The 18202-nt window shown below is 38.8% G+C and overlaps 1 protein-coding gene and 1 long non-coding RNA gene across 2 annotated transcripts; both read right to left on the bottom strand.

Annotated features, from left to right (window-relative positions):
* Positions 1-6467: 6467 nt before the first annotated feature.
* On the bottom strand, positions 6468-9497 carry LOC117300245 (uncharacterized protein K02A2.6-like). Its single transcript, XM_033783973.1, has one exon. The coding sequence runs from the start codon at positions 9495-9497 to the stop codon at positions 6468-6470; it is 3030 nt and encodes a 1009-aa protein (XP_033639864.1).
* A 3580-nt stretch (positions 9498-13077) lies between these two features.
* Positions 13078-14799, bottom strand: LOC117300165. Its single transcript, XR_004520149.1, has 3 exons — positions 14519-14799; positions 13672-13784; positions 13078-13198 (listed from the first exon to the last, which is right to left on the bottom strand). It is a non-coding gene; the product is annotated as an uncharacterized LOC117300165 (long non-coding RNA).
* Between the last annotated feature and the right edge of the window lie 3403 nt (positions 14800-18202).

Genomic DNA, 18202 nt, shown 5'->3' on the forward strand with positions numbered 1-18202 from the left:
GTGAGTAGACGAAACCGCCACTTTTTGGGAATGATGACGTCATTGATGACGTCATGGCAAGGTTTTTAAAGTTGAAAAACGACATTTGCTTTTCGCTGTATCTCAACGAATATGAATGCTATGATTTTCATACTTGGGCATCGGATAGATAAAGACTTGGACAACATTTGAAAAGTTAACGCCAAAATCGTATGACCTTAACTTCCGGTCGTTACCCTGGGTCACAGTTCGTCTTCGCTTTTTTTTATCAAAAAACAACTTTTGAGCTTTAAAACAAAAGTAAAGCTTGTACAAACTTAAAACTTACTTTGTACATAGGCACTAGTGCGTAGATGAAACTGCCACTTTTTTGGATTGATGACGTCATTGATGACGTCATGGCAAGGTTTTTAATGTTGAAAAATTACAATTTGCTTGTTGCTGTATCTCAACGAATATTGAAGCTATGATGTTCATATTTCAGCATCGGATAGATAAAGACTTGGACAACATTTGAAAAGTTAACGCCAAAATCGTACGACCTTAACTTCCGGGTCGTTACCCTGGGTCAAAGTTCGCCTTTGTGTATTTTACATCAAAAAACAACTTTTGAGCTTTTAAACAAAAGTAAAGCTTGTACAAACTTAAAACTTACTATGTTCATAGGCAATAGTGATTAGATAAAACCGCCATTTTTTTGGATTGATGACGTAATTGATGACGTCATGACAGGGTTTTTAATGTTAAAAAATGACCATTTGCTTGTTGCTGTATCTCAACATATATAAAAGCTATGATGTTCATACTTGGGCATCGGATAGATAAAGACTTGGACAACATTTGAAAAGTTAACGCTAAAATCGTACGACCTCAACTTCCGGGTCGAAGTTCGGGTCAAAGTTCGCCTTCGTGTTTTTTTCATAAAAAAACAACTTTTGAGCTTATCTACGGCATAACTCAAGATTGAGATCGATTTGAACCTTGAAACTCAATAGATAGTTGAACCTTAGCATTTTAAGACAACACAGGCCTAATTACGTCATAATGACGTCATCAGGTATTGAATAACAATAAAATGTGTAAAAATCATATGGCGCGAAAGTTTTTTGGGGAATTCCCAACAGCGCTCTCTTTTTGCCCACCAAAGAGGGCGCTGTTGATTATCAAATCTGTGTACAGCATCAAGTGCAGGGGTGAGCTAGATTTTTAAAGGGCTTTCATAAGTTGCAAACAAAAAACTGATGCCAATCTCACACAAACATATTGCATTTGTGAAGAAACAAGGCGTTCAAAAGTGTGATACAAGTTTAACTATAAAATAACGACACATTGTATAAAAAACATCTTTATGGTTCAATGTTTTTGAACTACGTCATCACGTAACGTCCAACCGAACACCGTGTTTTTGTAATTAACAAAAAAACACTATGTCTAGTTTTTTTTTTTTTTCCTCGCGTTCTTCTTTCCCTGCGAACCTTCTCCAGCAATTTTAAACAAAAGTAAAGCTTGTACAAACTTAAAACTTACTATGTACATCGGCAATAGTGAGTAGACGAAACCGCCACTTTTTGGGAATGATGACGTCATTGATGACGTCATGGCAAGGTTTTTAAAGTTGAAAAATGACATTTGCTTTTCGCTGTATCTCCACGAATATTAATGCTATGATGTTCATACTTGGGCATCACATAGATAAAGACTTGAAAAACATTTGGAAAGTTAACGCTAAAATCGTACAACCTTAACTTCCGGGTCGTTACCCTGGGTCAAAGTTCGCCTTCGTGTTTTTTTATTCGTGTTTTTTCATCAAAAAACAACTTTTGAGCTTTTAAACAAAAGTTAAGCTTGTATAAACGTAAAACTTACTATGTACATAGGCACTAGTGAGTAGATGAAACCGCCAGATTTTGGGAATGATGTCGTCATTGATGACGTCATGGCAAAGTTTTTAAAGTTGAAAAACGACATTTGCTTTTCGCTGTATCTCAACGAATATTAATGCTATGATGTTCATACTTGGGCATCACATAGATAAAGACTTGGACAACATTTGAAAAGTTAACGCCAAAATCATATGACCTCATCTTCCGGTCGTACCGGAAGGTCAAACTCTGCCTTTGTGTTTTTTGTGTTTTTTTTGTAAAAAAAGACAGTTTGTTGTCATAACTCAAGATTGATATGGAATTTAACATTGAAACTCATCAGACAATTGAACCTTAATAATAAGACCACACAAACTTAATGATGTCATGATGACGTCATCAGGTTTTGAATTACAACAAATCAAAGTTAAATATTTTAAAGAAATCATAACTCCTGAACCACATGGTGGATTTTGACAATCTACATATCATTGGACAGGTCGATCAAACTTAAAAAAACGCTACACACAAAATGACCCCATTTGACCTTGACTTCCGGTTCAAACCAGAAGTTGAACAATTTTACAATTTTTGATCTCTAAAACTACGTAACATTTCAACATAAATTTTGCATCCCGTTATAGATGAGTGATCCTGCTCAAACTTTCCCACAGAGATGATACCAATTTGACCTGAAACTCTGGTCGAAATCGGACGATAAAGCCCACGGATGTGTTGACCCGCGTGATAACTGCGTACACTGCAAAAGCGCTTTGGCTGGCCGTTCCGCTCCATTGATCACACCTTTATCAGTCCACGAGGCCTGTGTGTTCTGCTCGGAATAGTGCATCGTTTGACTGTACGCGTGACTTCCATTCATGTTTTGACAAGTCTCAGGTCATTGTACTTACAACGTAGCGCTAGTTTAATGGTGTACCATCATTTTACAATTGAAGTCCGCTCATATCATATTCGGCGTCAAATTGTTCCCGTGTTCGCCCTTCTCATGGCTTAATTATCAAAACGGAATTAAAGACGAAGCTTCGCTGAGATGGCCACCTACTTCAGTGATTCGTATGACTTTTAATTATGTGAGAAAATGCAACCAGAAAAAGACGAACATTGGTTATGTTTTGATCAAACACCGGGAAGCGGATTCGTGACATCGACTCGTGAAGGGTGTTTCTATCCGGCACTCACGGCAGTGTTTAGCGCGCTACACGGTAAAGCTTTGTGTACAAATCATTGCTTTTCAAAATAAGTGTTTATTTAATGCCTAACAAAATCTAACGTGCATCCCACTTATCGTAGTTGTATCTGTACCCGTGTCGTACACTTGCGAAACCTCTGTAATACTTAATAAATAAGTCTTTTACAGTTATTTACTTCACAAGTCTAAAATTAGTAAACTGTTGTTTCGTATAAAGTTTCCCCAAACCCAGTTAACCTTTTAAGAAGTTTACTCTTGAGTTAAATATCACAAGGATCACGAAACCTTCAAACTTTGCACATAGTTAGCTCTTTACTAATAAAATAAATCGCTTCAACAAGTATTAACCTTAGCATTTGTTTTCTGTGCAAAGAAAGGTATAAATGTAATAGATTTACAATTTTACTTTCTGTGAAAATTAAAAAGCTATCAACAATCTGTTCATAGATTAAATTTTCCTCGTGTTCTTCTTTACCTCTGAATCTTCCCAAGCAATTTTAAACAAAAGTAAAGCTTGTACAAACTTAAAACTTACTGTGTACATCGGCATTAGTGGGTAGATGAAACCGCCACTTTTTTGGAATGATGACGTCATTGATGACGTCATGACAGGGTTTTTAATTTTGAAAAATGACCATTTGCTTGTTGCTGTATCTCAACGAATAGAAAAGCTATGATGTTCATATTTCAGCATCGGATAGATAAAGACTTGGACAATATTTGAAAAGTTAACGCCAAAATCGTACGACCTTAACTTCCGGGTCGTTACCCTGGGTCAAATTTCGCCTTCGTGTATTTTACATTAAAAAAAAAACTTTTGAGCTTTTAAACAAAAGTAAAGCTTGTACAAACTTAAAACTTACTATGTTCATAGGCAATAGTGATTGGAAGAAACCGCCATATTTTGGGAATGATGGCGTCATTGATGACGTCATGACAGGGTTTTTAATTTTGAAAAATGACCATTTGTTTATTGCTGTATCTCAACGAATAAAAAAGCTATGATGTTCATATTTCAGCATCGGATAGATAAAGACTTGGACAATATTTGAAAAGTAAACGCCAAAATCGTACGACATTAACTTCCGGGTCGTTACCCTGGGTCAAAGTTCGCCTTCGTGTATTTTACATGAAAAAAACAACTTTTGAGCTTTTAAACAAACTTAAAACTTACTATGTACATAGGCATTAGTGAGTAGATGAAACCGCCACTTTTTTGGAATGATGACGTCATTGATGAGGTCATGACAAGGTTTTTAATGTTTAAAAATGACCATTTGCTTGTTGCTGTATCTCAACGAATATAAAAGCTATGATGTTCATACTTGGGCATCGGAAAGATAAAGACTTGGGAAACATTTGAAAAGTTAACGCCAAAATCGTACGACCTTAACTTCCGGGTCGTTACCCTGGGTCAAAGTTCGCCTTCGTGTTTTTTTCATCAAAGAAACAACTTATGAGCTTAACTACGGCATAACTCAAGATTGAGATCGATTTGAACCTTGAAACTCAACAGATAGTTGAACCTTCAAAATGACGTTATCGGGTATTAAATAACAATAAAACAACGTTTAAAATTTGTAAAAATCATATGGCGCGAAAGTTTTTGGGGGAATTCCCAACAGCGCTCTCTTTTTGCCCACCAAAGAGGGCGCTGTTGATTATCAAATCTGTGTACAGCATCAAGTGCAGGGGTGAGCTAGATTTTTAAAGGGCTTTCATAAGTTGCAAACAAAAAACTGATGCCAATCTCACACAAACATATTGCATTTGTGAAGAAACAAGGCGTTCAAAAGTGTGATACAACTTTAACTATAAAATAACGACACATTGTATAAAAAACATCTTTATGGTTCAATGTTTTTGAACTACGTCATCACGTAACGTCCAACCGAACACCGTGTTTTTGTAATTAACAAAAAACACTATGTCTAGTTATTCTTCTCCATCTTCTTCTTCTTCTTCACCGTCAACTCTTATCGATCTACAGCATAACTCAATATTCAAGCCAAACTGAACCTTGAAACTCACCAGACAATTGAACCTCAATACTGTCACATCCCGGAAGTGGAATTTAGCAAAACGAGACATAACCTTCGGTAGTTTTGTTTCATACACACACAGGAGAGGGTCAATCACACGCAATATCCACAAATTCATTTAAGAATGAAACTATTTACATTTATTTACAAATCTCCCTATTTACAACACAATAATTATTATTTATACACGAGAGCAATAATAACACAATCTGCTTAGACGTTGTCACCACACGGAGGCTCCACCCGTAGGGTTGGTTTGGGGTGCGGTACGTGGGGTGTCGGCACCAGGCTCGCCGAACACCAAGTCCTTCCCGTCGATACAACTCTTTCGTTTCGTCCTTCCGGTTTATCTACATCTATCTCTCTCTTCCACCATGTGCGGTTCTCCCTTCACGGGTAATATAGTGTGGTTTCTTCTCCCAGATTGGGACCCTGGAAAGTACACATAATAACACCTTATAACCTCTGCAATATTATATACAAAAACTGCTATCAAAAGGCGACATCTTAATGCTTGGAAAACGCTACTCACTTAGTGTCAAACATAAGTCTACGACTGTTTGGTGAACATTAATCGTTTTGACAATATTAACAAAATAAAAGCTCCACAAGTTTGTTTTAAAGGAAATTTCTTCGTCAAACACAAACTCCAAATTACTTGATCTCAATATCTTAATCAAACAAATACTTCCTCAAATTAAATTATTAAACACAACAAAATATGATTACTTACAGGTCGTTCTTTCGATCCTGGCATAGAGTAGTATATGTACGCCAATGAAACTGCTTTTAATGATCAGTTTACACAATATTATATAGGCTGCACTTGACACTCTCGGAACACTCAATTGCTCAATCAATAAGATATACAGAATTTAATCTGGAAACAGCTCAGTTCTCAATAACTGGCTGACATTCGAGGCTGACAAATACACCGTCCTCTCCTCTGATCTCCAGTCGCAAGTGCCCACTCAATTAATATTTTCTCCAGACGAAAGATTTTTGAAACCTGCAAAAAGGGGTACCCCGTGACTTCAATGTATTGTTACCAAAAGGGGTGCATCATCGAAACAGAAGCACTACTGGCCCCATACAAATTACAGCCAATCACAGACGATTCTATCAGCCTTACGTAACTCTCATTCATAAAAATGAAGTCTACGAACTTTACGGGCCCATTGGCCATAAAACCCAAAATCTTGTTACTCTGTAACGCAAACTTAACTTTGTACAAAAAGTAATTTCTCAAACTAATTCACTTCGTGACAAAGTCTCCCTCCCTAGAGAATTACTCATTTACTACAATCTTAATACAAATTTATTTAAAAATTACACAGAGTTATTTACACAAAGTCAATTATGAAAATCAACTCTTCAAACACCTGGACATCTACTTAAGTGGTCCGCTCCAATATTATCAATACCCTTGATGGCTTTTACAGTGAATCTGTATTGTTGTAGACTCAAAGCCCATCTCATAATCCTACTGTTATTGACCTTGGCAGTGGTGAGGTACGCCAATGGGTGGTGGTCTGTTTCTACTAGAAACTCTTTACCGTAGAGATATATATGGAACTTCGAAATTGCCCAAATCAATGCAAGGCATCCACGCTCTATTACGGCGTATGCACGCTCTCTCTGTAGCAATTTACGACTGGCATAACAGATGGGGAATAAAATATCACCATCTTCTTGCATGAGCACTGCTCCTATACCTACGTCTGATGCATCAGTTCTGAGAATGTATGACCTACTGTGATCTGGTAAGTGCAATATTGGCGCAGAGGCAAGTCGTGCTTTCAGAGTTCTGAACGCTTTCTCTTGTGACTCTTCCCATTTTACATGGTTTGGATTTCCCTTTTTGGTCAAATCTGTGATGGGGACGGCAATCGCTGAAAAATTTGGAATGAATTTCCTGTAATAATTCACCAGTCCCATGAATGAACGAACTTCTTTCTTCGTACTTGGTTTAGTTGCATGCAAAATTTTGTCAACTTTATCTGGTTGCGGTCTTATTTTACCATTGCCAACAATGTGGCCCAGAAAGTCCAATGAATCAAATCCAATCATACATTTCGAAGGTTTTGCGGTTAGGTTAGAGTTACGCAGGCGACCAAGAACTTCTCTCAAAATTTGCAAGTGTTCTATCCATGTATCGGTGTAGATTAGGATGTCGTCGATAAAATTCACTACATGGCTTTGACCTTTTAGCAGTTTGCGCATCATTCTAGTAAATGTCGCGGGTGCATTCACCATGCCAAATGGTAACACATTGAAATGATATAAGCCTTCTAAGGTTACGAATGCTGTCTTTTCTTTATCCGATTGAACAATGGGAATTTGCCAATACGCCTTGGTGAGGTCTAACTTACTGAAGAATTTCGCATTAGCAACTTGAGCCATGAGATTGTCTGCATTGGGAATGGGTTCAGGATCGAACACGGTTACTTTATTCAGTTTACGAAAGTCGACGCAAAATCGGTTCGTGCCATCTCGTTTTCGTACTAGAACAATGGGTGAAGCGTATTTCGACTCGGATACTTCAATGACTCCTAATTTCAGCATAGTCTCAATTTCACTCTTTATTGTTGTTTGTGTGGAAAATGGAACAGGATACGCTCGCGATCGTATTGCGTCATTCGTTGTCAATTTAACACTGTGTTGCAGCAATTCGGTTCTTCCTGGAATGTCTGTCAGATTATTCGCATGCTCTTCAAGCACTTGGTTAATCTGCTGCTTCGGGATTTCTGTTATATCTTGGCATACTTGTACATCTATCCAACTTTCGGTTTGTTCAATTGGCAACAATTTAACATCCATTGTGACTTCTTCAATTTCATCGTCAATGACGCTCGTTGAAACGCGCATAAGACTAGCGGCAGCGTGTACTACTTCTTCCGTTTCTTCTGATTGATCGGATCGTACTACGTATTTCTTGAGCAAATTGGCGTGATAGGAACGTGGTTTGCCGTTCACATCTAATCTGTAGTCATTCTGTGCGATTTTATGAACAACTGGAAATGGACCTTTCCATTGCATGAGAAGTTTGTTCGCGTCGGTTGGTAGCAAAACTAGCGCTAAGTCTCCTACTTCGAATTTCCTATCTTTGGTACGCGTGTCGTAGTATTTCTTGTACCTGGCACTAGACTTGGTTAATTCTTCTCTAGCGAGTTCGCATGTCGACTCGAGTCTTTCCTGAAGGTCAATCACATATTGGTAAGTGGTTTTTACTTCCTCGTCTGGTATGTTACCTGTCCACAATTCTTTGAGGATAGTTAACGGACCTCTAACTGTTCTTCCGTACATGAGTTGAAAAGGCGAAAAACCCAAACTATCTTGCGTGGATTCGCGATATGCAAATAGCAAAGCTGGTATGTATCGGTCCCAATCTTTTGGGCGTTCGTTACACATCCTACGCAGCATACGTTTTAGGGTACCATTGAATTTTTCTACGAGACCGTTACAGATCGGGTGGTATGGAGTAGTGTGTAATTGCTTGACGGACATTAATCTTCCAATTTCTTTCATGAGGTCTGATGTAAACTGGCTTCCCATATCTGAAAGTACTTCATTTGGAACACCCATACGTGTGAAAATTTCAAACATCGCTTCAGCTACTCGTTCGGTTTCAATTCTTGGCAAAGCTACTGCTTCCGGGTAACGGGTAGCGTAATCTACTAACGTTAGAATGTATCGATTTCCGGGGTCAGTGGAGGGATAAATTGGTCCAACTAAGTCTACAGCGACTCTTCTGAATGGCGTATCTATAAGAGGCATTCGGCCTAATGGAACTTTGCTTACGCGGCCCTTCGGAACTGTTCGCTGGCATATATCGCAGGATACACAATATCTTCGGATATCACCTTGCACACCTGGCCAGTAGAAGTTCGCTAGTACACGATCTGTGGTTTTCTTAATGCCTAAATGGCCAGACATTGTGGAATCGTGAGCAAGTTTCAGAACTTTAGGGTGCAATTTCTTAGGCAGAACTAACTGTGTGAATGTGCGTCCATTCTCTAGCGATGGTGATGTGAAGCTACGAAAAAGTAATCCGTTCGAAACAAAATACCTAGATTCGTTCTCCTTTCCGGTCTTCCTAACTTGGTTAGAGTCAGCTAAATTCCACAGCTTATCTAACAGTGTATCTTCGTGTTGCGCTTGAATAATTTCTTCGCGATTTTCAGAGAGGTTTTGCGCTTCAAGAACCTTAAGTGGTCGCAGGTCCTTCGCTTTCTTAACTTTCTGTGCTCTAGTCTCTACCGCAGCCGTTGTTTCGGGTAACTTTGGTATCCATTCACTTTCGCAGTATGTGCGCTTACTCGGTGCCCAATTTATGTCAGGATCATGAGATTCTCTTACACCGCCTATATTGCCTATGATGAGGTCGTATAGAGGATTGTCCATACAAAGCGCATTTACTGTGCCTATAGTAAGGTGAGTCTATGTCGATTCGTGCAACAGGGACATTACGGGCCGTACCATCTAGAAGAACGCATTTTTGCCTTGTCTTTAGCAACTGGTAATCTTTGACTATTAAACTCGTTCTTACAACTACTGTACTACATCCACTGTCTCTCAACACTTTAATCGCTTGGCTTCCTACAAAACCATCACGCACTGGCATTTGCTTTCCTATGGTGCACGCAGCACTGATCATTGGTATTTTATGCCCACAAGATAGTTCAACGCTTTTATCAGTCGCGCAAGAGCAATTGCAGAGCGATGCAGTTTTGGTTATGCATGCAGCAACTTCTTGAACAATCTCGCTTTCTGTTACATTCTCATCTACTTCTAAGCTCGCTGTGTGAGGTTTGCTATAGCTAGTATTGCGACGCTTGCAATTTCGCGCAATGTGGCCTCTACCACCGCAAACATAACTTTCAGATCTTGCATTCTTGTATCAACTCTATTCATTGGTGATTGTTTCACCTCAGTTCTCGATTGTTGTGGTTTTCTACTCATAGGTGGTTTACTCACAAACTTTCTAACAGGTTTTTCACTATCCATTCGTCTGTGTGCATCAACATACCTATCAGCTAAGTTAGTCATTTTGTAAACGTTACCTGGTTTACGCTCACTAATGTATAGCGCTAGATCTCTACCGCAAATTGAAATAATCTGTTCACGCAAGAGCAAATCACAAAGGCCATGGTATGTCTTACTCGTTCCATCGAGTTCTACCCAACGATTAAGATAACTTAAACATGGACTATAACGGATTATTGATATAGCCAATATTACTATTTTTGTACAAGAAATGTAAAATAAGGACTGATATTTTAGTAGTATTCAATAAAACCTTTTCCTTCATGCAAAAAAAACACAAATTCGCGCGGCGTACTCCGACCCAGAAAACTCAGTTTCGGCAAAAGCCGGTGACACACGAACCATTCATACACAGTGTGTGACGTCACACCACGTACCGAAGCTCTGTACACAGTGTGTCAGGTCGATCGTGTGCGTGCATTTTACATGTACATTGAATGTGGAATAACATCGGACACTATAGGCTGCATTTTTTTGACACAAAAAACAGCGAAAATGTCCGATGGCAGCGGGTCTTGGGAAAACCACAGTATAGATGAGGAAAAGGCATTTCAGGGAGGCACTGCAGAGGAAAGCGAGGGCTCTAGCGATAAGGGGATCTCACCGGACGAGAGAGAAGCCGAAGACGTGTTATGAGTACATGTAGTTAACCAGCCCGGAGACGATGATCGTCAGGCCGAAGACAATGAGCCAAACCCTGATGCTCGACGGCTAAAGACAGACTGGTAAGGCCACAAAACGTTTCATGAATTATACTGAATGATGCTTCGTTTGATCAGTTTATTTCTGCTCCCAAAAATAGTTGAAGGCTATCCTTGACTAAATTAAAACATGAACGAACATGATGGACAAGGTTTATTGTTTACCTCCATTCACGTTATAATACATGTACGTGAACAACACATGCACTGACTTAGGCAGTAGAAATGTGAGGGGAGGGGTAATTTTTGTCTTGCGTTTTATACTTTGTTGGCAAAATTCATACATTATCAATTTAAACTGATATTGTAGATTACCTATGTTGTTGTTTTTCTCCACCAAGTAACTGCGTGGTGGTTGACATATTATGTGCATCTACACAAAATATCTCATGTACATGTATGTAACTGTTACTTTGGATTATGATTGCCTTCTGGCATGGGTATAGGTTTAAAGCAATTCAGGTACACACATGCAATATTAACACTTCACCATGCAAACCACAAATCTGTTGTTAATAATTTTGTATGAATTCTTTTGTTAATAATTTTGTATGAATTCTTTTGTTAATAATTTTGTATGAATTCTTTTGTTTTGTTATACAGAAAACACTGCAATGTTGAATATCAGCAAGTGGTGAGCTTAGGACTATCTTGGCCGTTCAACTGCTGCCACTGACATCATGTTTGGTGGCAGCAACACGAAGGACATTTCCGAACCCTAGTGTACAGTACAGTGGAAGGATTTTCGTATCCACCAACGGATTAGGCAGCTTTGCTTTGGTTTATTTGTCTTCAGTCGTAACAATTTTCCAAGTTATAATGATCCGGAGGGAGTGAGAAATAATTTTATAAGCCATAATAATTTACGTATAAATGTACATGTATATTATTTCATTTTGTTTCTTTCAGAGGGGTGGGTGGTTCAAATTGATTAATTTAATTTGAACCACCCACTCCTCTGAAAGACACAAAATGTAAATTACTCTGGCTTATAAAATTAGGTGTGTCGTTCAAATTGATTAATTTAGCACTTATGTGCAATAAACTTGTCCCCTGTTGTCAACAATACACTATGATTAACATGGTAACAACATTCAACTTGGTTAGCAGAAATATAAAAACAAAACAAAAAAAGAGAAGCCTACATGTACACCTCCATAATAACGACAACACTAAAACTGTATGTATTTGCAAACGACAATAGTTTATTTTTCAGTTTTAACTATCAAAATTGAAAAAAGGTTGCCTAGTGATAGCGAAATCATCTGAACATTCCGTCATCAAAAAAAGTTAACTATACAACCCTGTCAACGCCCCTCCCCCTAAAAAAGAAAACCTAAGCCATGTTATGTACCTAGTTAGCTGTGGTTCTCTTTGTAAATTGTAAATTAAGTTGTACATTAAAAGAATATAATAAAATCATTGTGTACAGACCATGTTATTCTGTTTTTAAACAAAGTTGATTGTACTACCCTGGTTACCCCCCCCAAAAAAAAAATATATATATAAAAAATAAAATAAAAACCCACATCAATGTGTACAAGCTAGGGCCCAATTTCATGGATCTGCTAACTGTAAACAAAGAATCGACACTTGCGGAAGCAGGAAATTCTGTGCTTACGTCAAGCGTGTTTCACAGGTTACCAGCAAATTTTGGCTTTTGCGGGTCATGGGTGCATACTTGGTTTATACCAGGCATTCTACGCTTACAAATGTAAGCGCAGAAATTTAGCCTTTGGACGTAAGCAGAGAACGGTGATCATAGCACACAATTTGGTGGTGAACAGATCCATGAAATTGGGCACAGGTCATTCTTTCTTCAAAGTTGATTCTACTACCATGGAACCCCCCCCCCCCTACCAAAAGAAACACCAAAAAATCAATGTGTACAGGCTAGGGCCCAATTTCATGGATCTGCATACTGTAAACAAAGAATCGACACTTGCGGAAGCAGGAAATTCTGTGCTTACATCAAGCGCGTTTCACAGGTTACCAGCGAATTTTGGCTTTTGCGGGTCATAGGTGCATACTTGGTTTATACCAGGCATTCTACGCTTACAAAGTAAGCGCAGAAATTTAGCGTTTGGACGTAAGCAGAGAACGGTGATCATAAGCGCAGAATTTGGTGGTGAACAGATCCATGAAACTGGGCACAGGTCATTCTTTCTTCAAACAAAGTTGAACCCACTACCTTTAAACCCCCACCCCCCCCCCCAAAAAAAAAAAAGCTGCTGCATCCTTTTCCGGCTGGTGAAGGTTGATGTCAATGACACGGGGGTTACACATCAGCTGCGGATGGAGTTGTTTTCATGTCTTGTCACCCTGCTGACAATGTGCATGCATGCATTCTTTGCGTATCTGTTTAATGAAAAATAAAAAACAAAACCAAATAATCGTTATGTGGGATTTCTTGAAAATTTACAAGGCAGAAATACAATCTCGGAAGGTTTGACGTAACACCACAGACTGACAATCTCTCTTTGAGTTGGCGTAGTTTTGAAAAGAACCTTACAGAAGTTAACGCAAAACCAGAACAAAAGGAGTCCACATGCAACAAAACCAAGGCTTTTGCGGGTCATAGGTGCATAGGGGGCAGGTTTTCTTTATGTCTGATACAAAACATGACCTCCAACCACCCCCCTCCCCCAGATCTACACCTAGAACAAAACTGTTCAGGTACGGATCGGGGTGGGGGGGGGGTTCTTGCGATTCAACACCCCATCCCCTCCCCCCCTCCACCGTGAACAGTTTTCAAAGGGGCAGCTGAAAAACTAAAAATGAAGAAATCATCTGATCCTCTGAAAATTTGCATGCATAGGCCTACTACTTACCTAAAGTGCTATTGAGAATCTTAGGTCTCCATTTCTAGTTCTGGCTAGCATGTCTCCGTCCTGCATTGTCTTCGTCCTGCATTCTCATTGTAGTGTAGAGCTGCGAGTTATTTCTGTGCAAAAAAATATATAAAAAAAAAATAAATAAATAAATTAAAAAATTAAAAAACTAGTGCTGAAAAAGAACGGGCCTTATTTTACAAATGCAAATATAGTAAACACTCCATGTAATTAACCGTGCCAAGCCAATAAACACAGCTATAGGAAAACTTCACACTAAACTTCTCTGGAATTGGTAATTCCTGAATTAGGAGAGAAAAAAATCTGAATGACCATGGATGGGCAATTATATGGATGGGAGTTTGAACATATTTTTGAGCTGTGCCTTAAAACAAAAAGCGAACAATTCTTAGGCAGCTTTGGCAAAAACAATGTCCAGCAATCCAGTATAGACCAATATAAATACATGTCGGCGCGGCCAATAAACTGTTAACTGTAACAATCAACCTTTTTAAATGGATTAATATAGTGTTCACACATGGTTGAGCATGAACATGCCAGAAAGTGTAAACCAGGGCATAAACATGCCAAAAGCACTTGGGTGGCTACATGGATTCATCACTCAACAGAGTCAATACACTATGTAGCTATTTTATGGTAGTCGGGTCAGATTCAGAGCATGCACATCGTGTCATTTGACAACAAGATGATTGTTCCTTGCATGAAAAGGGTAGAGATTGTTTACTATTTTTCTTATTACAAATACATGTACATGTATTGGGCCTGAATTAATAATGGAGATAGTTTCTCAGTAGTAGATTTTTAAAAATTATCAACAAGTACTTACCAGGCTTTTCTCCCTCTCTTTTCTGTAATGCCACTTGATTCTTTTGCTGTTCCACGGCCACTTGCGACCAGGGCCACGGCAGAGGGACCCCGTCGTCGTCGTACTCGTAGCATGCACAAGCAGCACTGGCTGGGGCCTGGTGGTAGAAGATCCCCCTGAATTCTCTCGATGTTTAGAGGTTTAAATTTCGGAATCGATCCAGGCTTCTTACACAAACTTTGAAACTTCTAGTGCATCCACAAACAACCAAATAGTCGGCAGTATTTATAGCTGATACACTAGAAACAAAAAGCTTCGTAGCACACACGCACGCCTGTAGTGTGGATGAAAACGCATACACAACACACGGAGTAACATGGCGTAATCTTTGTTTACTCTCGTTGCTTCATGGGTGTGACGTCACCATTTTTTGACCGCGTTCATGACGTCCGCTGGTTTACAAATCCGCTTGGATTTCAGTGTTGGTTTAATAGCCGGGAACCAGTACAGGGCGGGAAATTTCAAAATCGAAGAATCGAGGTCAAATTTTTTCGGTCAAATTGTAGCAAAATTATTTGGAGAAAAACATGACCACAACAATGAATTGATAGCTGAACACAACATAAACAAGTTCTGATAGTGATTTTAATGTAGGAGTACCGTTATAGTCCATGTTTAATAATCGATCAGAGAATTGGCTGAAAACTAGGTTTCCCCTATGTCACGCTTGGCATTTCTTAATTTAAATCTAAAGCCTTCATCAGTCAAATTGTATCTATGTAAAAGGGCAGATTTTAGATCAGAGTATTTGTTAGCTTGATCAAGTGGCATGCGCGAGTACACTTCTAATGCTTTCCCAGTTAGTAGACTGCTTAGAGAAATCGCCCAATCTTTCATTTGCCAATTTGCTGTTTTCGCAAAACGCTCAAATCTGCGCAAGTACGCATCTATTTCGTCTCGACTATCATTAAATGGAGGGAGTTTTGGTCTCTTAACTGTGCTTTGTTCCACTTTACTTCCCGCAGTGTCAGCTTTCTTTTGTTCCTCTAACTTTAACTCTATTTCCTTTAGTTCCTTAATGTGAGCTCTTTCTTCTGCACGTTCGTCACGCTTCTGTTGTTCAATGACACGCTCTGCTTCCTCTCTATAATTTGCAAACTCTATCAAATCTTTGCCTGATAAACCCAGGGTTTTGCCAAGGGTTAGGAACTTCTCAAATTCCATGATTGCGAAGCCTATCACAATGAGCAAGATCAAAATTCTGAAATTCTTCACCGAATATTGAGTGCATTGGTTGAAGACTGGTTTGCAGCGATCTAACTTACGCAATAATAATGCACTTGACCGTTGAGTCTTTGATTGCGCAGCATGGTAATTCTCCACACAAAACTTATGCATGACCATTTCGCAACTTGGCGCTCAACAACTGCATAACTTGGCAAGAGTTCCATATATATATAAATCACAATATAAATTACCATAATGTGAACTGTATAAATCTCAATATAAATCACAGTATACATTGATTCTGAGTGACTCCCGGACAAGCCCCCAATTGTCACATCCCGGAAGTGGAATTTAGCAAAACGAGACATAACCTTCGGTAGTTTTGTTTCATACACACACAGGAGAGGGTCAATCACACGCAATATCCACAAATTCATTTAAGAATGAAACTATTTACATTTATTTACAAATCTCCCTATTTACAACACAATAATTATTATTTATACACGAGAGCAATAATAACACAATTTGCTTAGACGTTGTCACCACACGGAGGCTCCACCCGTAGGGTTGGTTTGGGGTGCGGTACGTGGGGTGTCGGCACCAGGCTCGCCGAACACCAAGTCCTTCCCGTCTATACAACTCTTTCGTTTCGTCCTTCCGGTTTATCTACATCTATCTCTCTCTTCCACCATGTGCGGTTCTCCCTTCACGGGTAATATAGTGGGGTTTCTTCTCCCAGATTGGGACCCTGGAAAGTACACATAATAACACCTTATAACCTCTGCAATATTATATACAAAAACTGCTATCGAAAGGCGACATCTTAATGCTTGGAAAACGCTACTCACTTAGTTTCAAACATAAGTCTACGACTGTTTGGTGAACACTAATCGTTGTGACAATATTAACAAAATAAAAGCTCCACAAGTTTGTTTTAAAGGAAATTTCTTCGTCAAACACAAACTCCAAATTACTTGATCTCAATATCTTAATCAAACAAATACTTCCTCAAATTAAATTATTAAACACAACAAAATATGATTACTTACAGGTCGTTCTTTCGATCCTGGCATAGAGTAGTATATGTACGCCAATGAAACTGCTTTTAATGATCAGTTTACACAATATTATATAGGCTGCACTTGACACTCTCGGAACACTCAATTGCTCAATCAATAAGATATACAGAATTTAATCTGGAAACAGCTCAGTTCTCAATAACTGGCTGACATTCGAGGCTGACAAATACACCGTCCTCTCCTCTGATCTCCAGTCGCAAGTGCCCACTCAATTAATATTTTCTCCAGACGAAAGATATTTGAAACCCGCAAAAAGGTGTACCCCGTGACTTCAATGTATTGTTACCAAAAGGGGTGCATCATCGAAACAGAAGTTCTACTGGCCCCATACAAATTACAGCCAATCACAGACGATTCTATCAGCCTTACGTAACTCTCATTCGTAAAAATGAAGTCTACGAACTTTACGGGCCCATTGGCCATAAAACCCAAAATCTTGTTACTCTGTAACGCAAACTTAACTTTGTACAAAAAGTAATTTCTCAAACTAATTCACTTCGTGACAAATACGAAGACAGCACACTTTTCATTACGTCATGATGAAGTCATTAGGTGTCAAATTACAGGGTTTTTAAAGTTGAAAAGGGACCATTTTCGTTTTGCTGTATCTCAACGAATATGAAAGCTATGATGTTCAAAGTTTTCGCATCTGATAGACCAAGACTGGGGCAACATTTGAAAAGTTAACGCCAAAATCGTACGACCTTAGCATCCGGGTCGTTACCCTGGGTCGAAGTTCACCTTCGGGTTTTTTTCGTAAAAAAACAACTTTCGAGCTTTTCTACGGAATAACTCAAGATTGAGATTGAATGGAATGTTGAAACTCAACAGATAGTTGAACCTCAGTATCAAGACAACACATACTTAATTACGTCATTATGACGTCATCGGGAATTGAATTACGTTAGATCAAAGTTTAATATTTGTAAAAATCATAACTCAAAAACTATGATTCGGATTTTGACAATCTACACATCATCGGATAGATCATTAAAAGTTGGACAAATGCTTCACAGAACACGTAAAATATTTTTAATACTTCTAGTGCAAAACAAAATTTGAAAATTTCATAAAATCTTATCGTATTCATGTTTTTAAAACTACTGATCATTTCAACGTAATTTTTGTTTCAGATTGTAAAACAGCAATCCCGCTCAATCTTTTGCACAGAAATAACAAAATTTGGACCTTTACATCAGTCGAAAAGGGACGTCAAAGCACCTGTTGACCCACGCGTTTACCCCATTTTGATCAACAACGCACGCTATGTACGCTATGCAGTGCAAGCGCGGGAATTCTCAAAAGTGCTCTCTTTAGTCCAGCGAAAGAGGGCGCTGTAACGTTTTTAGTAACATCGAGCGCTGAGTGAATCGCGGTGATTGCAATAGTTGAGTAA

The sequence above is a fragment of the Asterias rubens genome, chromosome 15 (genome assembly GCF_902459465.1).
Source record: "Asterias rubens chromosome 15, eAstRub1.3, whole genome shotgun sequence".
Classification (NCBI taxonomy): Eukaryota; Metazoa; Echinodermata; class Asteroidea; order Forcipulatida; family Asteriidae; genus Asterias; species Asterias rubens.